The sequence below is a fragment of the Salvia hispanica genome, chromosome 4 (genome assembly GCF_029641045.1).
Source record: "Salvia hispanica isolate PSC_SH4W2 chromosome 4, Shi_PSC_v1, whole genome shotgun sequence".
NCBI lineage: Eukaryota > Viridiplantae > Streptophyta > Magnoliopsida > Lamiales > Lamiaceae > Salvia > Salvia hispanica.
The window spans coordinates 16,258,973-16,283,055 of record NC_142695.1 but is presented as its reverse complement, the minus strand read 5'-3'; the positions used below and the strand labels follow the sequence as shown (position 1 = coordinate 16,283,055).

Here is a 24,083-nt window from a genome sequence, read left to right as displayed (position 1 = left end):
CTGATGTGTCTCTGGATGCTTGTAATTAAAGTATACTACTAATAATACTTGCTAGCTTGTCAGTTCAAACTTCAAACCAAGATTCTCTGAGTGTGTATATTATACAACATGCACATCTTTGATTTATTAATAAATCAACACTCAAGATGAAGTAATAGGATTTGATTAAGTCTTCTCCTATAATATTACTACTACTCCGTAGTACTACTTCTTTTCGAGACAGCAATTTACCTCTTTTATCATCAAAACATCACATTTTAGAACTGACATAATAATATCTAATAAATTGATTTTATTTTTAATTTGGACCAAATTCACATAGTCACATGGGGGACGGATGAGTGGAATTTCTATATGAATTATAGATATATGATGATATACTTTTTAATAGTATATCAGTACATATTATGTTAAAAATCTCTTAAATTTTATTCTACGTTGACTTGGTGAAGATTCCATCTAATCTTTTCTTGGTGAAAATCTCATCTAATTTATATTAGTATAGACAACCATTCCTATTATGAGATCTTTGCATAAAGTAAAATAACTAAATTAAAAAAACAAACAAAAAATTGGTAATTTTGTAGGAATATTACCATCTCTCCCTGTCTAGATGCAAGACAGTTGTGCAAGTAAATAGAGTATTCTCTCTCCTTGGATCATTCGCCCTTTGTAATTTCGTGACCACTAAAATTGTAGTAGTAAGAAATAAACAAAAGCCCATTCCAGCTCAATGCCTCAATCAATTTGTCTCATATTTCCTGTTTTCTTTATTACAGTAAAAGATTCTAACAAATTTAATACCATCCGAACACATGGCCTTCCCAAATAAACGTTTCTTGCCGCTAAAAATGTATTCGAAGAGAGTGGGTGAACTTACTCTTTCTATGTGTAATCATTTTAAAAATAGAACTATGTAATATGACACTTATTACATCATATTCTAGAGATTTAGTCACTAGCTAAAAATAAATAAATCCATCAGCCAATTCCTATTAAACGTTCAAAACTTCAAATAGTCCAACTTTGAAAAGTTGGCTTGAAATGTGGGCCCGTTTTATTGGGCTTGTTTAAGTTATGGGCCTAAAACTATCGATAGCCCATCATCTGATTTTATGCTTTGTAATTTAACACCGCAAAATTGAGAAAAGCCCCCAAAATATAGCCAATAAGCTGCGCCGCCGTCTTCCGAAGCCATTCGCGGCGGTTCTGTGCTCTAACGTCGGCGATTCACATCGACCATCTTATTCGGTGAGTTAATTTTATTTTCTGATAGTACGAAATATTTTCTATTCCAGCACGATTTCGAGGAGTATGTTCTGTTTTTGGAGGTTATGCGTTTTGAAGCTGGATTTTTGTTGATGGAGTGTGTTAAAATATTCTATTTAGCATGATTTTTACTTCAAATTATGTTTTGTTGTGAATATATATGCTCATTAGGTGCAGTTTGATTAATAGAGTTTGTAAAAGATGGCGTTTGAAGGGGGCACTTTGAAGTCTTCCTCTATAAATGGAGTCAAAATGTACTCGGTTTCCGGCCAAAACCGGTCGCTTGCGGCATGGCTTCCTCCAAAGAAGCTCAGAGCACTGCGGAAAAATCCAGGTTCGAAATTATATAATTTTTTTGAAGCTAACTGAGAATGGTTATAGTTATCAAAAACTGGTGAAAACTGCTTGTATACTGGCAAATGCTAGCTTATGAATAATACTGATATGTTTTTGTTGATTGAATTTCAGATTATTTGCAGAGGGTGGATTTGGTACAGGATTTGAGGTTTGAAACCTCGACTTCTAGAATTAAGGTGACGCCTGATGGGGAGTATCTTGTAGCCTCAGGTAGGTGTTTAAACTGCTCATGTTCAAGAAATCGAATTTTGTTTGTGAAATGTGGTGCATATTGAGAAATTTCTTTGGGCAATCCAGGCATTTACCCTCCACAAGTCAAAGTGTATGAGCTGAGGGAATTGTCACTGAAGTTCGAAAGACATTTGGTTTCTGAAATTGTTGATTTTGAGGTAATATTATGTTGTGCTCTCTCACTGAAAATTCAGTTTAATGGAATTAAGTATTTGTAGACTCCAGGAAACTTCTCTATTCAAGCTTCACTATACTGAATTAGTTGTATTTTAAAATTTATTGATCAATAGATATTAGATGATGACTACTCGAAGATGGCATTTCTTTGCACTGACCGGTCTATACGCCTTCATGCAAAATATGGGAGTCATTACAGTTTGAGAATTCCAAGGTACTCTGTACAGTCTATCCCCTGGAAAAAGAACAAAACTATTGCCAAAAAATTCAACGTCGTAATGTGTTGTAACTGTATTTACTAAAATTAATGTCCTTTTGGTTTTCTTCTAATGTCCAACTTTTGCATAATATGTGCTACCTTCTCGTTTTGTCCCAGTAGTAGCTCTTATTTAGTTACTTATGGATTGGGTTTTACAGATTTGTTCAAGTGAATGCTAGTTCTAGTTATTTCTTTCCTGCTTATCATTTTTTCTTATATTTAATATTTTTATTAGAAACACGAGCCATTACATTGAGTTGCATATAAAAATGACATTTTTAATACTGTCTGATCATTTCTGAAACTTAATTATGAGATGAAATAATTTATTGATTTACTTCATTTAAAAAGTTCAACTTGAAACTGGGTGTTGATTGGGTTCAAGCTGATGGAGTGTGTTAAGAGTTATACATATACTCATTAGTCACACAGACTTGATAATATTTTCCAAGAGTGCATTTCAGACTATGCGATTTTTTTTGTTCGAATTAATTTGGTAGGTGAATTGTAGTGATATTATATTATTATGTCCAAACTTATGATTTTTTTCCCAAATGATTTTTTTAAACAGGATGGGAAGAGATATTGTCTATGACAGCTGGTCTTGTGATTTAATTTGTGCTGCTTCTTCTCCAGATCTATATAGGATAAACTTAGAACAGGTTTGTCTTATTCACAAACTTTGTGTTATTTTTTTAAGTGCTTAAAACCTGCACTGCTCCCTTTAGCGGTATCTTTTTCCTTGAATTTTTTCAGCTTATCCCTTATTTCTTTGATGAGTTATAGATCATGTAAAAGACTCAAGTTCAACTTTCAAAATCTAATTGCATCTTTGACAGGGCCGTTTCCTAGCCTCTCTTAGTACACAATCTCCAGCTCTGAATGTGGTATCTCGAAGGTTAGTGAAACGTCATTTCCATTGAGCCTGTTTCACGCTGTTCACTACTTCACGTATTAGCTGTTTTTATATGTATTTTGTGTTGGTCCATTCAGCAAAATCCATGGATTAGTCGCTGGCGGTGGTGAGGATGGAGCTGTTGAATGCTTTGATATGAGGACTAAGTCCTCAGTTGGTCGACTAGATGCTGTTGCAAGTGCTGGTGATAATGATGCGGTAAAATACTTATTATCATGGTTGTCAGAATAAGAAGTTTATCAATGGAAGATTTCATAGAACTTGATTATTTTAGGAGGTTACTGCAATTGAATTTGATGGAGATGGAGGTTATCAAATGGCTGTTGGAAGCAGTGCTGGGAAGGTACATTAACCTATATATAACATATTACCATTTTCCACTCACTGCAGTCATATTGCCTTGTCCCTTTCCTTTATCGCATGCGTGATGTCTTATCAATAGTTATTCATTATTATCTTCATGATGCTGATAGTACGTGCTTTGTGCCAAGAGATGTTTTGTTCATCAAAAGTTTATGAAACTTATGCTATACATATGTCTGCAACTTCCTGGAATCAAATAAATCTATTTCTTTTTTTTTGGATGAGACTACAGCTTCCATGTTCTGCTATTCTTCTTAAGCTAAGGCATTCTTTTAACCTTATGCTGTTAAACTTATCATTAATTGTTGGGTTTATTGTCCTATGTGCTAAAATATTTTATTAGTAACAAGGGAATTTTTATTAATTGATACAATTGCAAACTGCTTCAGATTATTTAGCGGTGTTCCTGAAAATGTGTTGTTAGTTGTTACAAAAATTAAATTCCTATATAGTATATACAAATATCACTAACTATCCTCCATGTATCTCTTTTTTATGCTTTAGTGGTTGCAGTTGAAATTTGATTGTAATATATTCAATGTTCTGTATCAATCATGCAGATCCTAATTTATGATTTGCGCTCATCTAATCCTATGCGAATAAAGGATCACATGTAAGTTGTATTTACTAGCTTCCAACTTCTTAATTATATCTAATCTAATACTATCCTAATTTATGATTGTATTATATATATATTTTTTTATATCTTCACTTGTCAATTTATCACTCTTTTGTAGGTATGGCAGCCCGATACTAAACATTAAGTGGCATAAGACTCTAAACTCGGAGCAGTCAAAATTGATCACTACTGATAAACACATAGTCAGGATTTGGGACCCTGAAACGGTGATAAATTATTTCCTTTATTAGATTTTTTAATCATAACTGATTGTGTCATATAAACTTAATACTTTCATGCATGATATTCATGCTCTTGTTTTCATAACATGAATATTTGCTTACAGTGGTTTCTCAAGAGTTATGTTGTGAATTTTTATCTTTCATTTTCTAAAACACTTTATACAATAGTATCACATGGTCATAGTTATAAATATTTGTCTTTCCCTTCAAGGTAGATTAAGAGACAAATTGTGAAGATAATGTAATATATGGAGTATGGGAGCTTAATGGATTTCTATGAATTACAGGGAGAAGGTATGACCAGCATTGAACCATCTGCTGGAAAAATTAATGATATATGCGTCTTCAAAGACAGTGGACTGATTTTGTTGGCTCTGGACAGCAGCCAAATACCATCTTACTTCATCCCAGCCCTCGGTCCTGCTCCAAAGTGGTGTTCTTATTTGGAGAATTTAACAGTACGACTTTCTTATGTCATTGGCTGTCGTAGGGAACATATTGTGTTTTGTTGCTAATTATTAGTCTACTTTGTGGTTTACAGGAAGAGCTTGAGGAGGGTGGACAAACAACCATTTATGATGATTACAAATTTTTGACAAAGGAGGACCTTGCTAAACTTAATCTGACAAATTTGATTGGGACCAATCTTCTGAGGGCTTATATGCATGGTTACTTTGTTGATTATCGATTGTATAAAAAGGTAAAAACTTTAACTTGGGAACAGCTAGAAATGAGCAATTAGTTCTTTCTCTCCGAAGAATACTCATTGCTTTGATATGGCAATTGTTCACAAGAAATTCTGCAAGTTTGAACCTTCCAATTAAAACCATTATGATAATCTTTTGTTAATTGCAGTAATTTTATGACTATCTGAATGCAGGCACAAAGCTTGGCTGAGCCGTTTGCTTATGAGTCTTATATAGAAAAGCGAAAGCAGGAAAAATCACAGTCTGAACGTGAGAACAGAATTACGGTACGTTCACTTCACATGTATTTTGTGTTTTAATATATCTTTGCTACCTCACTTGCATTTTGCAAGCAACTCGTTGGGAGGAATTGGCTTGCTATCACGGGAATCTGCTAATATTTTCTGATACATTTGAGTTGCTTTAGTTGCTTTCTGTCAAATGGCACAATTTGTTTCCCCCCTCATTGCCAATGCAATTAGATCCTAATTCAGCTGTAATTCTTGAATTAAGATGTGTTTCAACTATGACAGTCTTTGTTTTGTTTGCTGGGAGATTCAGGGGGAGGTGTTATGAGAGCGATGTGTGTGTGGATGCTATTTTGACATTATCTACTGTTATGCTTGGATTCCATATCATTCTCTTTCAAGTTGTTGATTATATATTTTCATTGCCTTGCATTCCTATAGATCAAAAGGAAGCTGCCGAAAGTTAATAGGACTTTGGCAGCCCGACTTCTTGAAGCAGAGGAAGAGCAGAATGACAATAAGGATGCTGATGTTGCTGAAACTCAGGAAAAGACGGGTGCTAAGAAGGGACCAAAGAGGAAGAGAGGTCTCACCACAGAAGTTCTCAAGGATGAGCGGTTTACATCTATGTTCGAAGATAAGGTACTTCACATTTTTGTAGAGTAACTGATGATTGCATGTGAAATTAACTAGGGACCATATAGACATTGTGCACCTAGTGAAGTAGGTTCATAAAACATGAAAACTGGGAACAACACCCCCCCCCCCCCCCCCAAAATCCCATCCTCCACAAACAAGCCACCGAAGATGAAATAAGAAGGGAGAAGAGAACCACATGTTAGAGAGTTCTATGCTGATGAATCCTCTCTTGCAGGACTTTGAGGTTGATGAATTCTCAAAAGAATACCTGGCTCTGCACCCTATGCCAGCAACGACAAATAAGCCATCTTTGCTCGAGGAGCATTTTGAGGCTCTTTCAGAAGATGATGAACAGAGTATCAGTGGTACTGATGTACCATCAGAAGACGACCTTGAAAATTTGGATGGAAAATCTAAGAGAAAATCACAAGTACCTAGGTCAGATGCTCTTTCTGTCTCTATGTTTCTTTTTGATAATTTTCGACTCGCTCTCCTTATTTTATATGTAGTTGGCTGGTTTTGAAGTAGTTTATGATCTAAGATATGTTTCTTAAACTTTCCTGAATGCCTTAATGCATTGTCTTAATCAAAGTTTATGTTCAACCACACAATTAAGATCAGATTTGTAGTAGGAGGTAGATAAAAGAATTTCTTTATGTATGACTGTGCCTTTCCAATTTCATTTCATGTTGTGCAGATTTTATGAAGTGAAGGACAACCGGCATGCAGAAGCATTCTGGAATGATGAGTCCCTTGCAGACGAGGAATCCCTTCCTATGGGTGAAAGAGCAGCTCGGACGAAACCACAGCAAGGTTCAAAGGATGCGGTCAAATATGGTCAGGGGGGATCCCGGGAAATCTCTTTCAAGGCCAGAAGCTCAGCAAAAGCCAAGGAGTATGACGATATTGAGGAGGCGCGTCCTGAAAAGAGGAGGGGTGTGCAATCACTGAAGTTACCCGGTGGCTCAGGTCGTGGATCTCGTGGTAGGGGTGGTGGCTTCCGCGGTAGAGGCGGTGGTTCTCGGGGTAGAGGTGGTGGTTCTCGTGGTAGGGGTGGAGGCCGTGGGAGGAGCAGCAGGGGAAGAGGGCATTGATGAGAACATGAGCATCAAGAGAAACTTTCTTAACTGTGCCGTGTGTTGTTATGTAACTTCAATTTTGGTAGATGCGTTCTTGTATTTGACTTATTTTGTTCTGAATGTATTTGTATGGCAAAATTACTGGGCTTTGGTATTCATGAGCTGAAAATTGTTATTTATTGACGAATATACTTAAATAGATACACAATTATGAGAATCAATTTCAAGAAGCTGCTTTGCTATTTATCCATCAGTTAGTGATATTTTAAATAAGTGTACAGCTGCTATTGCTTCACAAAACACAATCAGCTTATGATGAATCGCACTCTTTTCATGAAGAGATGAAGAAAGAGCACAGCGACGCCCAATAGGCTGCAGCAGCAGAGAGGATCCTCAAAATTTGTCACCATAGTAGGAAGCTGTACCAACCATGAGTGCAACTGTAGCGCCTTGTACGACCACACGAGCCCTCATTAACTTTTGACCTAAATGAGAGTTCCCTTGCCTGAAACTGATTAAACCGGCCGCCAGCACTCCAGCCGTCATGAAAGCGCCTGGGATACAAAAACACATAAACATTGAAACATAAAAGCAATCCATAAATTGAAAAACGACATCAAATCTGGGATAGCCATTAAAATTGACCTCACAAGTGTTTTGGAAGCTGGTAACCCTTGCTCAGCTCGAAGTTAGGAGGTTATGGCTCCAAAAGCTAAATTTTTGAGTTTCATACCTTGAGTAAATTTTTAATTTAAATATATCTAGTCTAGTTCACCTCCCCCCACCTCAAAACACCCAAGACCAACGCATGGCACTGAGATGCAGGTTTCTGAATCAAAATGCAGTGAAGCAATTTCTGAATTTGACCCTTCCAAAAGGAACAGCAAAAACTGAGCATTGTCTTGAGTCTTGACAACTAACTTTCCTACTTCACTATCCTAAAGCCAAGGCGATTGTGCTTGAACTCAACATGAAGCGGCTAGTGAAACAGCTTCACACACTACAATTCCTAAAACTCAAGCATTGTGAATCACAATTTGTGATAGAGATATAGATTGAGTTAGACCATCCAGAGTAGCTTGAACTCAACATGAAGCGATCCCAAATAGCTAGTGAAACAGCTTCACTCACAATTCCTAAACCCAAACCCCCTATAAATACAAGCTACTACTCAAACATAATGATCACACAATTCCATTGAATTTAACACTTCAACCATTGAATTATTAATGCTAAAGGTTCACAATTTCAATCAGAGATAGAGCTAAAACAAACTGACTAATTACAAGAAAGGCATATAATATCAACACACTATATAAATTCAACCAGACATGATGAGAGATTTACCAATGGGGACAAGGGGATTTCTCGCTCGCTTTTTGTCCTGAAATAAGTCTTCCAACTCCGAATTGACAGCACCCATCTGCTTCATTAAATATGAATCAGCAACAACCAATAAAAACAATTCCGACAATAGCAATTCAGAAACACGTGAAAGCGTTACTGGATTGGGGAATCTGTGTGACCTAAGCTGAATGCAGCCTTAGCAAGAGGAATTTGTAACCTAATTATTCAATTTCTTTTTAAAAAGACTAAATAAAAATGCATACAAGCTTAACGTAATCAAAATCAGAAATACATTACCTCGGAAAATTTCTCCTAAGACAACGCAGATGTAAATCAATATTTTAGAGCGATCGGAAAAGAATAAGAAAATTTCTTGCGTGGAATTTGTAGAGCTATTGAAGAACTGGAGCGCGGTGATGACTGAAGAAGGTGAAATAATTGGGCCAAGCCCAAGTATGATATGATTGGGCCTAAGCCCATTTTCTAGTGCTAATTAATTGAGGCTATCCACCCATTTTGTTAAACTAGTATTAACATCCGTGCTATTCATGGGGTATATGATTTTCACTAAATGAATACAAATTCTAAATAATTCAACAGAAATAAAAACTAATAATCCCTCCGTCCCTAAAGATTTATCACCTATTTTTTTTTTCGTTCGTTCCTAAAAATTTATCACATTTCACTTTAACCATTTTTAATAGTGAACCCTACATTCCACTAATTCATTCACACTCACATTTTATTATAAAATTAATAGTATATAAAAGTAGGACCTACTGCACTACTAAGCCCATTTTCTAGTGCTAATTAATTGAGGCTACCCAACCATTTTGTTAAATTTTTAAGTGACATCGTTCACGAACGTCAATCTCATTTTAATCTTAGTACATTTAATTTTAATATATTAAAAATTAAATTTAAGATATTTCTAATTTTGAACAATTTTCTTTCCTTCCAAAAAAATAGTAACTTTTTAATTGTGCATCCCACTGTACTACTAAAGGCATCAACAATGGGCGGACTATACGACACCCTAAGCCTCGCCCTATACACCACCACATCAACATTTTATCCTCCACTCCTTCCACCTGCAATGGGGCGGACTATAGCCCGCCCTAAGCATTTTTATTTATTTTTTGAATATTTATAAACACAACAAAAATTGAAAAAAACCAACTTCATTTCATTGAAAGTTCAAATATAGTACGAAATAAAAACACTACAAATTCTCAATGGCCGTGGCGCTTCCAAACTTCTTCAATCATGTCGTTCATCAGCGCCGCATGGTCTTATTGGCTGCGCACTGAGGTCTGTCTAGCTAGAACCTCACCGAAGTCCATCGGTAATCCTCGAGCGACAGGCGCGGTCGCCGTGCTAGAGCTAGATCCACCTTCATCATCGGCCCAATCGGTGACATGTCCAGCTCCTTGTTCGACTATCATGTTATGCAATATGATGCACGCATACATGACATCGTCGATGACTGGGGCGGAGCCAGGAATTCAATTTAGCAGGGGCAAAAATAAATACATAAAGAAATTTTAGAAGTTTGAGGTGGGGCATTTATAAAGGAAATTACAAAATTTTAAAATTTCATTAACAAATTAGTATAAGCTAATTATATTGAGGTGGGGCAATTGCCCCTTAATCCCTCTAAGTGGATTCGCCCCTGGGCGATGACTTCCTTGAACTAAAAACGCGCCGGACCTTTCACTATTGCCCACCACGATTGGAGCACACCAAAAGCCGCTCCACATCCTTCTGCGCAGCCTCCTGCTTTGCCGCAAACAACACTCTCCTGTCACCCATTGGGAAACTGATCGTCTTCACAAAAACATGCCACCTTGGATATATGTCATCGGCCAAGTAGGACCCCATATGATATTGGCGTCCGTTGGCAATGAAATCAATGGCTGGGCCGCGACCCTTGCATTGATCAGTAAAGAGGGTGGACGAGTTGAGGACGTTGATGTCGTTGTTCGACCCGGCTACACCGAAGTATGCATGTCAGATCTAGAGCCGATGGTCAGCGATGGCTTCGAGGATCATCGTCGGGTGGATGCCCTTGTATCCACTGGTAAATTGGCCTCTCCACGTCGTCCGACAATTCTTCCACGCCCAGTGCATACTATCGATGCTCCCTAGCATTCCAGGGAAGTCGTGCACCGTCTCGTGCATCCTCATCAGGCTCTGTTAATCATCAGCAGTCGGCCTTTGCAAATATGTGTCGCCAAAAGCCTCCACAACTCCCCTACAAAAATTCTTCAGGCAATCGCGGCCAGTTGTCTCCCCGACGTGAAGGTACTCGTCGAACATATCCGCCGTGGTGCCGTATGCCAACTGTCGTATCGCAACCGTGCACTTCTGCAATGGTGTAAGTCCGGGTCTGTCGATGTCGTCTTCCCGTTACTAGAAGTATACATCACGTCCCTCCAACGTCTGGACAATGCGGAGAAAAAGATCTCGTCGCATACTAAAACGGCGGTGAAAAACCGTCGGGCCCCACCGTGGTTGCTCGGCAAAATAGTCTGCGACCAGACGTTGGTGAGCTATATTGTGCTCGCGGGGGACATACGTCCGTCGTCGAATCGGCCGAGGTATCTGCGCCGCCGCTGCACGCTCGCGCTCCATATCTGCCAAGCATTCCGCCGCGGCATCATTAACGCAATCGAAGAAGGCCCGAGTCAAGGACCGAGTAATGCCTTATGATGTACTCCAATCATCGCCGTCAGGATTCATTTTTGTATTGAGAAAATTGGGAAAGTGAGGATGAGAGAGATGAGAGAGAAAAATTGGGAGATGTGAAATGGTATAAATGAAAACTCGTTCTATCATATGTCGCATCGTCCGCATCGCCCACAATGGCGGACGATGCGATGGATGAAGGGGTGGAAGACGCGCATCGTCCACGGACGATGGAGAAGCCATTGTCCGCGATGCCACAGGGATGGACGATGCGTCTGTCGCATCGTCCGCCCCATTGTTGATGCTCTAACAATATAGTTCTCACTCTCCGTTAACACACTTCACATACCATTTCTCTTCCACTCTCCAAACTTTATTAATCTATACACATATAAAAGGCGAGTTTTGGCTTTTTAAAATATTTATATATTTTGTCCTTATTATGAAATATTTATAAGTTATGTACCAATTTGAACATTTTAAGTAACTCTCATGAATATTTATTAGATATTTTAATGAGCATTTGACTAATTCTTAAAGCACTACAATGACTCATTGGTGGTTACAAATATTTAAATAGAATAAGGAGCATTTAACAAATTTTGTAACCTATATTGTCTTGATTTTATAATTTATGATGTTTTAATTTCATGATCTCTCGTGTACTAATTTTGTACCTATAAAAGGCATAGAGTTGTGGATGAAATACACACTAACAAAACATTCTTCATTCTCTCTCAAGCTCTCAACATTTTATTGCACATTTTAGGAACATTGTTTTGCTTGATTTTGGAGCCCCATCAAGTTTATAGGTGCCTAGCAGGTTTGAGATGTTATATACGCTAGGAGGAAATCGTTTCATCTTTGGGGAAAATACGTCAATCCGAGAGCACTAACCGTGATGTAATTTTGTCTTGCGGAAAGAGGGTTTTTCTTGACTAAATTTCATTGTAATTTCCATTTCATTTATTGTTGTTTTTTTTCTTTGATTACAGTTAGAGTACCGCGTGTATATGGTTCCAGAATTTTATCCCAATATTTTTTACAGTTCTTAGAGAGGGAAGAATTGTAACATCCTTAACTTAAACATACATAGTATTTATCTTCATCTTTACACAATTTATTATTTTTAGTAGAGAAATATGAAGGATTGTTCTGAACATATATTTCAAAAATGTCAACACTTAATATAGTCTCTTTATCATTGTCCAAATAATTGTATTTGTCTTAATTCCATTTTAAATATGTTTAATTTAATGTCTTTAGATGTAAAATGAGTTGAGTACATAATTATTGAATTTTTATTATATAATAGTATATTTTTTCATTTTAAATCTTATATAATTATATTTTTTCTTATTTTAATTAATCGATTAACAATTTAAAATCGTATGACAAAAAAATATTTCGTCGTGCATCGCACGTGGGTTAACACTAGTTATATATTAAAAGTTGTGTCCATCAAAAAAAATTTAAAGGAGTAATTTTTAAAGACGGACTTTATCAATTATGTACATTAAAACTCGTGTCCGTCTAAAAAGTTTATACTCTCTTCATCTTATTTTAAGTGGAACATTTCTAATTTGGCACATAATTTTATGTAGTAGAAAAAATAAAGTAAAAGAGAGGAAGAAAATGAGATAATGATGTTTCCATATTTAAAAATATGTCATTTAGAGCGGGAAGTTCAAAAAAGGCAAATGTATCACTTAGAGCGAAAGAGAGAATAAATTACTCCATCCGTCCCGCTTTAGCAGTCCCATTGATTTCTGTCATCTTTTTGTAAAAATGATAAAAAATAGTTAAAGTGGAAAAATGGTAAAGTAAGAAAGACAATAATGTAAATAAGATTCTTCTTTATATTATTCTATCTCGTAATTTACTTTCTCTTCTTTAACTATATTTTTTCATTTTTACAAAAAGATGACAGAAAAATCAATGGGACTGCTAAAACGGAACGGAGAGAGTACTTAAAAAGCAACTCAATTTGTTATAAACCGAACTCCTATAAAATTAACATCATTCTTTTCAAAGATCTTGGAAGGCCCTGTTCTAGCCCATTCAATTCAAGGGACATTGGTAGCGTAATGAGCAATTTTAAGCCAATCTATTAGAATACTAGTTTGATCGTAGTTTTAAATAAAAACGTAATCGACCATAATAGACATTTATCAATGACAAACCACTGCAATCCCGACTTAAACTAAACCACAATAAATTTTACAGTGCACATAAAGTGCACTCAAAAGATCTCATCGACCAAGAAAATGATATGAATGAGAAAATGTGAAGATAATGAAGATGAAATTTCTACTGACACAGGCGGAAAACGATGCAACTCGCCTCCACTTATTAAGGAGGTACGGGGAGTCGGGAGGAGGTGTTATTCTCCCCGGTGGCAACAAAGAGCCTTAAACCAGCTCTTCTGCTGGCCTTAAGCCACCTGCATACCATCTAGATGCCATGTTTACATACAAAGCAGGAAGTATTACAAATACAAATAACAGACTTGTTTAGATATGACCTTGTCATGTACAGATTCCCTAACTTCGGCAGTAGTGATTATTCACGAGAGATGCCGGCTACTGGTTTTGCACAACAGACTTCTACTACCTTTTTTACAATATGTTACAGCTCAACAAACATAGTGGGAAGTGGAAACTGTCATCGAGCAACGAGCAAAAATCTACATTCGTTCATCAGGCATCAATGTAGAATCTTCATGTAAATATAAGCAACTATGGAAGGCTTGAGTTTTGGATATCATACCATAACATTGTATCTTTACTCTACAATATCCAATCCAATTGTTCAATCGTTTGTTGAGCATGTGCATTTCTTTTGATGCTCCGTTAGATCCTGAAAAAGACGGAGTAGTTTTCTGAAATGGATGAACTAAAACCAAGGAACACGAGGCAAGATAACTGATGAAGAAATCAACTTCTAAAGAGCAAGCATGCCCAGCAGGTGCTTTCAATAATTGTTAAGCATGCAGCACCCAAGAGAAGACAGAAGTACAGATACTCCAGCATAGGTGAAACATTAAAGAGCTAAAATTTCTTGCACCAACACTCACCTCACAAATGAGATTCAAGTAAAACCATGTAACAGAGAAGCATGATTTTACTTTTTAGTGGGCCCATAAACCAATTTTAAATCCAACACCCAATACCCCCCTTGTGGGACCCATCACAGCTTAATATACATCTCCTAATATTTTTCTTAAATCCATGCTCTCCCCTTGGTACCACACTCATCATGGACGGATGGAGCAATTTCTCATAATTCGTTATCTCAAGGGAATGGGACAAAATCCAAGGTAGTGGCACACATTGATATAAAACAAGTAAATCAAGTAGGAATGAAGACAAATCCTGAATTGTTGGCAATATAGTTCATCAACCCTAAACTGTATAATGGGAAAATAAACAACCTGGATCTCTTTCTGCAGATGCTTGACATAAGCGACAGCTTCTTCTAACATGTCTGCGGTGTTCGTTTGCTGCAAGCAGGAAAATCAAAAGACTCCATATTATTTTAAAGCTCTTGAAAATTTTGAAACCAAGGTTGTTAAAAGGAATGGAGTAAATCTTTTAGGTAGTTGCTCATCAGGAAGCGAATGGAATAGTTATAAAGCACTTAAATATGAATGCTGAGAAAAGACAGCCAATTTTTAATTGAATACGTTCACCAATTATATTTCAAGACCTCAATTCACATCATTATCCCCAGCAACAAAATATCTAACGCTATTAGCACAGCATCAAAAGTCCCATGTTCGCCAAAACTAGTTTTGCTTGTCTAAAACATGATATCAAATAAAACTTGCTGTAATTAACTAGCTGAGTACACATAAAAGGGAGAGAACTGATGAAAAGTGAAGTAAGTAATGACTCATTTACACAGCACATGTTTCCTTTTTATAGCATACAATCAATCACAGTAGAAGAGTATGTAAAATGAAAAGCTTATGTGATAACCACCTTATCCATATTAGGGACAAGTTCTTGCAGCTTCCTTATCCTGTCACTGATCCGCGTTCTTCTCTCCTGATTATAAAGTCACAAGGGGAACCAGTTGGCCAAAGGTATAACCTAATCAGGGCCAAAAATAATACGTATGGAAATAAGAAAAAACAGGTTACTTGAGTACCCTTTCAGCAATGCTGCGAGGATGAGTAGCACAGCCACGCTTTGCTCGTACCCTACACATTACTGAATCCTCCAAAATATTCTCCATATCAAGATCAAATGACCCTCCTGAGCCTTGCAGTTGCCTACGCTTCTCTCGTTTCTTCAGCAACAAAACAAAAATTATAACTACTATTCTCGGATAACACTTACAAGGGAAGTAATCAGGATGAAGCACCAAACATAAAGCTATCATAAACAACCAGTATGCAACAATAAAATGACTAGTTATTACTAAGAAGCAAAATTTATGCTGTGCATTAAGTGAGATAATGCTACCTATTGGAAACAAAACATGTCATTTAGTACAGTGTAGACATGCTAGATTTCATGACGTTTCAAATATATCGTGTTTCCCGTTCATTAATAAATAAATAAATAAACAGTGACTCTCAGCTGCTATTATATTATTTACATATGAAGTTCAATATGGGGTAGCAACTATCATAACTGTGATTCCACATCAATGCACACATAATACTCCTACTAAATTATATCAACAGCAAGTTTTTACTATTCCTCACATGCAATTGCAACTAAAATGTTCTTGGTTTCCTTTTCAATTTGAATTTTTGGACATGCGTGCCTATGTACTTCAAATTTATGTTACCAAATATTCAAAAGATAAATCATCAATAATAACTCATTAGCTAAGAATAAAGTTAATGTCTTCAAATATAGAACTCCACATTTAGAACAATACAATTACTTTCTTCCGCTTAAATTAACGTCAGAAAAGTAAGTTTGAGGCTAAATTTCCCAACTCAAAGAGGCATTTGTAATACCTAGAAATTAATCATCAGTAGTCATTTTATATAAAATCGATAATTCACTAATTTCCTACAGTGTCACAGTTAGTCAAATATTTCTGCTATCATTTGCTCAAACCTTTTAAAGCAAAAGCACAATTAGCTACGAAGAAGTAATCCACGAGGCCAAAATAGAAGGAAAAAAACTGATGCTTCTTGGCTGAACCATACTATATCAGTTATCACTAAAAATTGATCTAATTCATACCACTTGAGTAGACGAAGACGAAGACGGCGACTTTTTCGGCGAAATCCCATCCAAATCCTCCGCCTCGCGTGCGCGCTTACCTTGATTCGCCGGCACGAGCTCGTAATCCGCCGGAATCCCTAAATTCGAAAACAGCCCTTCCGAGCTATTAAGCAGAGACAGAAACTCCGCCGGCGAGCTGTTCATCCTCAGGAAATTGCTAAATCCGCCGCCTCCTGCGGACTCCAGCAGCTCGAGATCCACTTCAGCGGTGGAGGAGGCATTGGGCGGCGGAGGCGGTTTAGGTATATCCAATACGACGTCGGGCAACACCTGCTCCTCGTCCGACTCCAGCAACGCTTCCAACCAAGTCGCCGGAGCTGACCGGTATCTAGCGAGCCCGCCGCCGTCTCCCCGAGTCGGCTCGGCGCTTCCGCTGCCGCGCGGCGGTTGCATCTGCCGAATCACTACAGTTTGTTTTTTGTTATTTTTCTCCTTTTTCTCTTTTACTTTTAATTATCTTTTTTCCTTATCCAGAAATACCATTATCAGGTGATTTATGTTTTTGAGTTTCAACTTTTTGAGCCATCCCTCAAGTTCCATTTCGTAAAGTTTTCTGCAGTCATGTCCTTTTTTACCAAAATCGTTAATATGACTCACTAGATTCCTCAATAGCGATGGGACTCACCAAAATAGCAGCCACACTAGCACTTTTCTTAACTCGTATATTGACTTATTCACATTTTTGTGCTAGATTTTTTGTTCTTGTAATCAAAAGGGGAATTTTGTTACAAGTAAATTAAAATAAAGAAATTTGCATACAAAATAAGTACTAGTATCAAATTTCCAACTTCGTAAGAGTACTATATATAGGGTGAATGATTCTAGAGTCCAAACCCACCAATACACTAATTTTGGGAGTGAAATGTCTACATAAAATGAAAATAGAGAAAGGTCACAAATGCCTAAAGAGGCAAGATTTTTACAAGCTGAGATTTTGATGCAAAGGGAGAATCCAAAATGGTGTTTAGTAATCAACAGTCCAAATCTATAGGCAACCATCAATACATTTCATAACTGCAAAAAAAGATCCTCTTCGATGCTGCAGAGCTTGTTCATTCCATTATCTCCCGATTCGAGTTAACTTATCATGCACCAAGCAAAACCAACAAACTCTGTATAATCTAGAATTAATCACATTTGATATTCCTGTAAGTTCTCCTCACAAACAAGTTGGAGCCCAGATATCCAACGGCACCTGAAATTCGAGGAAATTATGTTATTTTTGTTCGTTTTTCTCATTTAAGCTGAGCTCAAAGACAAACAAACTTACCACAGAGGATTCCCAGACCGAGACAGAACATCAGAGTGAATCCAAAATAAAAGTTGGTCTGGAAGAAGCCCGACATCTTAGTCTTGACATGATAGTAGTATATAGAATAGAAGTATACATATAGAGCGGTGGAAGCTGCAGAGAAGAACGAAGTCCATTGCCAATGGTAGTTTTCGGCATTCAGTAAGAAATATGTTCCCACAATCGTCACACAAACGGTGACAATGATCAGAATTACAAAGACAAGAAGCATGAGGCCGTAGACATAGTAAACCTGCAGACAAGAACACCACATGAATTATCCAGGAGACTGCTGACTGTTTATAAGGATAGGAAGAAAACCATGTTCATCTTATAAAACTAAGTAGCTAGGCAATTCAAGGTATTCAAATTCAACCTATAGATAGAAAATAATAACACATCAGAAAAAAAAAAAACTCGAGATAGCACAGGATCATTGACATAGTCACAACCATACAAGGAACAGAAAAGATTTACTTAATACATCTAGCAGCCATATACTTGCTTGCAAATATAATTTAAAATAGAGAAATGAGCTCATAACACTTCAAGAAATGTAAACTACCTTGTAATTCCAGAAGGAGGTGAAGACGAAATACATTTCGATAAAAATGCTTCCAAAAGGGAGTAGACCTCCCATGAGAGAGATAATTGATGGGGTCAAATACCATTTCTTCTCAGGAATTGGACGAGGAATGGTCTTGACTCGGCAAGGATTATTTGGCGCACCACTCCAGTTTCTTCCAACAACAGTGCCAAGAAGAGCCAAGGGGAAAGAAATAAAGGCCCATATGACAAAAACAACCACCATGGTACTAAAGGGAATGGCAGCTAGAGACCCATAAAATATGGCAACTGTGTTTATGATGAACCCAATCCCAAAACACAAGAATGGGAAAAGGGATGACGTGAGGATCTGTTATCCACTTCTTACCTAACAAGATTTAACAAAAGTAAGCAATACTAGACACACCAACGAAGCATATAATATTTTATTTATGTAAAATGGTACAATCATAGTACAATTTTTTATTCAATAAACACATTATAGGCTTTTCAAAGACGATGTGAATACATACCCCAATGACGTGAATACATGCCTCCGCTCACATAACCAGCTATAAATGAGGTAAAAGCATAGCACACAATAAAGGTAGCTACAATAGCTCCTCTCCTGAGACATAAAATCACAGCAGGCGTAAGTTTAAACAACAAAGATGGAAAGGAAATTGTGAAGATAAACAAATTTAGCACAGTACCAGGGACAGATCCTCAATGTGGAGTATAAGTAGAAATAGATGTTCAAGGAGGAGTTAAAATTATGTACTTAAAGATGCAAACAAATGGTAAATAGGTAAATAGGTCTTCTGCTGCTATGCAAACAAATGGTAAATAGGTCTTCTGCAGCTGTAGCAGAAGAAGTTACAGAGAACAGAGAGATTAAAATTTCATTGGAAAAGGGTGCACAAAAGTTGGGGTACTAAAATGTCAGAGGGGTGATATTGGTCCAAATTTTCATAAGGTGAATAGTGCATTTCCACAAAAGAATGTTTGAAAAATTATACTAATATCAATGATATTTTCAGAACAGGGCACACAGGATTCAGCAACATTACTGTAGTATAATATACTTACGGAAACGGATACTTCTAAGCTTTTTTTCAATGTAGAAGCAAAAATGGCATCTTAAAGAGTCTCTGGCATACCCTATGTACAACATTCCAACAATAGCTAAAATGATGACAAGCAGAACCAGCGTTGCTAGTTGAGCACCAGTGCCAACAACAGCAGTGAGTAGAGCCAAATTTTGGGGAGGCCGAAAAACATCACCATGGACAAGTTTCCAACCAGATTCTCCACTTACATCTCGTTCCTAAAAAAAATAAAAAAAAGAGTAAAACAAGCTTGAAAACATAGAATCTATACATTAGAACAACTCTTTGACACACTTTCTACAGATACAATCTCCAACGAACGTAACAGTACAAACAGAGGTCAATACACAAATTTCTACATAACAGACGAGTACCAATAAGGTATGCAAAGAAAGGTAATATTCGTAGTTCGTTACCAGAGTCTCTAGATCATCATCTTCCCGAGCATATTTTGCATAATCGTTGCGAAGTGTGCGCATTAATATCATAGACACCAAGCCAGTGAGGAAAATCACCATCATGAAAGAATTGAAGACAGAAAACTAATGGATCTGCAAAGTGAAAATGCATGGATGAGCTGGTTGTGAGAAAAGTAATTGTTCCAAATACAAGAATGAGAACATAAAAGTAAAGTAGATTGCTGATCGGATGTGCTCACACAAAACTTGATACATATAAGAGCATGTACCTGGTGCTCAAAAAATGGGTAATCCAGACATACATCAAAACGGCGTGCAAATGTGGTGTTAGTTGGAGTCCATTTGACAGAGTAAGTCATATCCAGTGTTCTCCCCTCTTCAAGTGTCTTAGGATTTTCTTGAGTGAGATTGACATGAATAATCTGCCAGGTGCAAATTTCAGTTCAGAATTTCAAATTGAGCAATCATATAAATCTTATTCGAATGACTAATCACATTGTAAAAATCCTATCTTTTAGGCCAACCTGATTCCCATTGTAGTTAACTACTAGACTTTTGTGTGTAAAGAGCACGTGCTTGTTATCACGATTCCTATCAGGAAGAACCTCACCAATAAAACTTTATACTCTGCAAAAAAATTCGGTCCCGGATTTTATCCTGAATTTTGTACTCTTTTTGAAAAACATTTGTAGCATTGTGCAAATATGGTATGCAGAGTTTAAAATTTTAAAATAGAGAATCCTTTGAGTGAAGAAGATCATATTTATTTTTATTTTTTAGGAGAATGACGCATAGGATACATATTTTTTTTTTGTTATTTCTAAAAATTAGTACTAGCTATTAGTAGTAGTAGTATGTATTACTCCTTCTGTCCTCCGTACGTGTCTCACTGCCCAGGAGTCCTATTTTTATATGGAGTACTACTTTTATACTTCATCCGTCTCATAAAAATATGAGCATATGCTATGACACGAGAATTGAAATAAAATTTAGTAAAGTAAGAGAGATGATAGTGTTAGTGCATTAGGAGACCCACATTATTATTAGTATGGTGGTATAAGTTTTAAATGACCTGATGTATAGGGTAATAAATTGAGATAACCTTCTATAAATGAAAATCTCATATTTTATAGAACAAACAAAAATTAAAAAATGCACATATTTTTTTGGGGCAGATGGAGTAACAAAATGCGTGTGCAAATGAGTTAATCAAATGAATGGTCCACTACTAAAAATGGTAAAAATGAAATGAGACAATTAATATGAGACTTGACCAAAATAAAAAATTGGGACACGTAATATGAGAAAGTATGAATTTCATATTTTGTGAAAGTTGGAATATATTTTAAAAAGATACCGCAATAGAAACTATAGTTAACCATAAGATGAACCAAATTACAATTATCACACCTAATGTCCTAATGCATTTGATTGGCTAATAGATCTTCTCAACCAACTAAACGATTCTAATGGTATGATATGAAATAGTATCATACTACAGTAATTGGAAAATATCACTAGTATTTTATAGTGTACATAGATGGTCGATTAAAAAGCAAATTTGAAGTCTTAAAGAAAAGGGCAAGAATATATTTGTTCAAAATAAGTTGTTAATCATCATTAGTTGTAATAGTCGGCTAATTAAAAAATTATGATGATAATTAATAACAATAAAAAATAGCATGGAAATATTCAAACGAAGCAAATATGAGATAATTTGACAGCCTATCTTAAATTCACAATAACAAATATGCTTCTTGGATTACGCGTATCACAAAGAGAATGTTTGGTTTTATTGAATTTATTTATTTAAATTATGTGACAACCATGCCACCAAGTTTTTGGCTGGAAAATTGAATGTAGAAGAGAATCAAATCTTCCCAACGTGAAATCCAGCACCAAACCAAACTTCACAAATTAAATTATAAACAAGATAGTGAAATCCAGGGTCACCCAATTTGGGGAGTCTATCGGCATTGATTTCTTTATGATAGCAAAGAGGCTGTTTGGAGCATATTTACTGGTCAACTTTTTGATGGTATTTATGTTTTAATAGAGTTAGAGTAGCTTTGTACTCACCTTTTTTGCAAGTGGCAGTGGTCTTATTGTATCTTCTGACTAATGAGAGAGGTTACATTCGCTGTTGTTTCAGGGAGTCCAGCAACACGGTGGGCGTCTATAGCTTTCGGTGCTGGAGTGGGGATAGGTTCGGCTTACTCAGAGCGCTCTCTTAAATTTGACGAATCTCCCCCCCAAATCGACCTCTAATGTATCCAGTACCCCTCTACCTGAGGTAAGTAGAACATGTACTATTGTCTTCTATTTTTAGTTCACTACCTTTGTTCTTCCCAGTTTCAGATTTTTGTTTTAATGAACACTGCCTTTACTCGAAGTAAGACAGAACTGAAGTTTATAAGTTGCTCCATCTCTTATCTGTATGGTATGAATTATAGGTGAAAATCTAAGTAGTCCTTGATACCATAATTTGTTGTTGTTGTTTAGAGCAAAATATAGGTCAAAACTCAAATAGGTCCGCAAATCTTTGTTCTATACTCCCTCCGTCCTAAGGTAGTTGTGTTGTATTCCTTTTTGGGTTGACCAAAGATAGTTGAGTCATATTCCTTTTTGGGTTGTTTCCCGGTAGTTGAGTCATTTTTTTTTTTGAAAAAACTTTACTATCTCTTATACTACTCTCTCTTCATCTATCTTACTTATTCTCTCTCTTACTCTAATCTTTCCACTTTAACCTTGAACGCATTAGTTTCTTAAATCCAACGCTCAAAAGAAATGTCCCAACTATCTTGGGACGGAGGGAGTACAATTTTCTTACTTTTCATCCATGAGTGATTGTAGTTATGGATTTGTCATCTTTCATGCTTGTCAACACACCACCTACAGTTTTAGAAGTGTATCTTCTTTGGTGTACGTATCATCTCAGAACCGACATACTAAAACAATGTCTTTCGATTTAAGCAGGGTGATGAGTGAAGTTGAGATTGTTGGGCATGCTTTCTCATTTGGAACTTCTGTTTTCTTCTTCATTGGTTGTTCTGATGGTGTATTTCCTGGAGACCGTTTGGCTACTATATCCCACTCTGTGATGTGTTACATAATTTTTTGTTATGGAAAATTGTCATTTGAAGTACAATTTTGGTTAACTTATGGTCAATCTCATATAACTTTCAAACCCAACAAATTAAATTAAATTAGTACCTCTCGAAATTGTCCCATGCATTTAATTTTTTGTGACACTATTTAATGAGAGAATTCATTTATGTGGTGCTGACGTGAATTAAAATCGAGGAATGGATGGAGCAATGTCGAATTGTGCCATCAAAGAGAACAATGTTGTATTTCCCTTTCAAAGAAAACAACATTGTTTCCTGTCAGGCTTAGCCCTAGTTCAACCCATTGGTCTTTCTCACAATATTCGACATTCCCTTGTCGGAATTTTTGTGCTCTTATTCGATACACGTTCATCCTCTTGTTATCATTGCATTGTCACCGTTGAAAATGTTTGGACCAACACGACACTAGTCGCAGGTGGACCACCATGCCCTCCTTTTGACGAAACCAACAACAATAACAATGCAAAATTTGTCGATTAGAACAGTGCGGTGATGACTGTGTTTTGAATAAATGCACTAGAAATCCAACAAAGGAATGTCGAATAACGTGAGAAATATGGTTAAGCCTAAGAAGAAAGGACACCATTTTGTCTGAACCCCTTGCTTTGACCAACATCAGCGTCACACAAAGTGTTTTCTTATTAATTAAATAACGCTAGATAATCACTTAAAAATATTTGTTAGGGATTAACCATAAATCAATCAAAATGCATGATTTAAATCATGGAGTAATTTTTTATCCATAAAATTAGTTAAGATTATATGATTTTATTATCAATGATACGATAGAGACGGAGAAAGAGAATGATGGTATACGAGATTACCAATACAAATGTGGCATATAATTATGCATCTTATCATCTAAAAAAAACATTTATAAAAGTATTTTATTTTGAAAATAAGAGATGTTTATAAATTTTGTCTAGAAAAAAAATCTGTAAATTTTATGGATGTTCTTTGTGGACACTCAATATAGCAAATGTTGCATTATATTTTATAGATCGATTGAATCTTATTTTATTCTCATTATCATATCATTGGTGCACCTATTTTAACTATATAAACATTTTTGACATAAGCTAGCATCAGCTATGGCTCGGGTGGTGATGGTGCTCATTATGCAACTAATTCCAATTCCAATTCCAATTTCAATCTATATTCCAGCTCCCACCGAGTATAAATTGGAGACTCATTTTCATCAACATTGGCATTTCAATAATA

At 36.4% G+C, this 24,083-nt stretch overlaps 3 protein-coding genes, 1 long non-coding RNA gene and 1 pseudogene across 8 annotated transcripts; 2 read left to right on the top strand and 3 right to left on the bottom strand.

The window, feature by feature from the left end:
• Positions 1-1,112: 1,112 nt before the first annotated feature.
• Positions 1,113-7,331, top strand: EDA7 (embryo sac development arrest 7). Of its 3 annotated transcripts, none has more exons than XM_089057246.1 (17): positions 1,113-1,251; positions 1,459-1,603; positions 1,738-1,836; positions 1,924-2,015; positions 2,148-2,248; positions 2,865-2,955; positions 3,133-3,191; positions 3,287-3,407; positions 3,484-3,552; positions 4,133-4,185; positions 4,310-4,418; positions 4,721-4,891; positions 4,975-5,133; positions 5,314-5,406; positions 5,809-6,009; positions 6,242-6,444; positions 6,704-7,331. In XM_089057246.1, the coding sequence occupies exons 2-17, from the start codon at positions 1,471-1,473 to the stop codon at positions 7,098-7,100; spliced, it is 2,151 nt and encodes a 716-aa protein (XP_088913372.1). In that variant the 5' UTR covers positions 1,113-1,251; positions 1,459-1,470; the 3' UTR covers positions 7,101-7,331. The 3 variants fall into 3 exon arrangements, with proteins under 3 accessions (XP_088913372.1, XP_088913373.1, XP_088913374.1); XM_089057247.1 differs by having other exon boundaries at positions 1,126-1,251; positions 1,441-1,603; XM_089057248.1 differs by having other exon boundaries at positions 1,138-1,251; positions 1,447-1,603.
• On the bottom strand, positions 7,240-8,868 carry LOC125197245 (RING-H2 finger protein ATL48-like). Its single transcript, XM_089057249.1, has 3 exons — positions 8,730-8,868; positions 8,433-8,508; positions 7,240-7,639 (listed from the first exon to the last, which is right to left on the bottom strand). The coding sequence occupies exons 2-3, from the start codon at positions 8,506-8,508 to the stop codon at positions 7,479-7,481; spliced, it is 237 nt and encodes a 78-aa protein (XP_088913375.1). The 5' UTR covers positions 8,730-8,868; the 3' UTR covers positions 7,240-7,478.
• Positions 8,869-13,608: 4,740 nt separating this feature from the next.
• On the bottom strand, positions 13,609-16,845 carry LOC125196125 (transcription factor bHLH80-like). The gene is made up of 6 exons (XM_048094503.2): positions 16,328-16,845; positions 15,273-15,413; positions 15,104-15,169; positions 14,554-14,622; positions 13,890-13,979; positions 13,609-13,806 (listed from the first exon to the last, which is right to left on the bottom strand). Exons 1-5 carry the CDS (start codon positions 16,760-16,762, stop codon positions 13,932-13,934), a joined length of 759 nt encoding a protein of 252 aa, XP_047950460.1. The 5' UTR covers positions 16,763-16,845; the 3' UTR covers positions 13,609-13,806; positions 13,890-13,931.
• A 373-nt stretch (positions 16,846-17,218) lies between these two features.
• LOC125197523 (transmembrane 9 superfamily member 1-like) lies at positions 17,219-20,375 on the bottom strand (annotated as a pseudogene). The gene is made up of 8 exons (XR_016137843.1): positions 20,259-20,375; positions 20,004-20,156; positions 19,732-19,866; positions 19,367-19,533; positions 18,740-18,834; positions 18,226-18,594; positions 17,640-17,913; positions 17,219-17,564 (listed from the first exon to the last, which is right to left on the bottom strand). The product of XR_016137843.1 is annotated as a transmembrane 9 superfamily member 1-like (transcript).
• A 1,245-nt stretch (positions 20,376-21,620) lies between these two features.
• LOC125192305 (uncharacterized) lies at positions 21,621-22,882 on the top strand. Of its 2 annotated transcripts, XR_007171360.2 has the most exons (3): positions 21,621-21,772; positions 21,887-22,027; positions 22,711-22,882. It is a non-coding gene; the product is annotated as an uncharacterized LOC125192305 (long non-coding RNA). The 2 variants fall into 2 exon arrangements; XR_007171359.2 differs by lacking the exon at positions 21,621-21,772 and having other exon boundaries at positions 21,845-22,027.
• Positions 22,883-24,083: the final 1,201 nt, after the last annotated feature.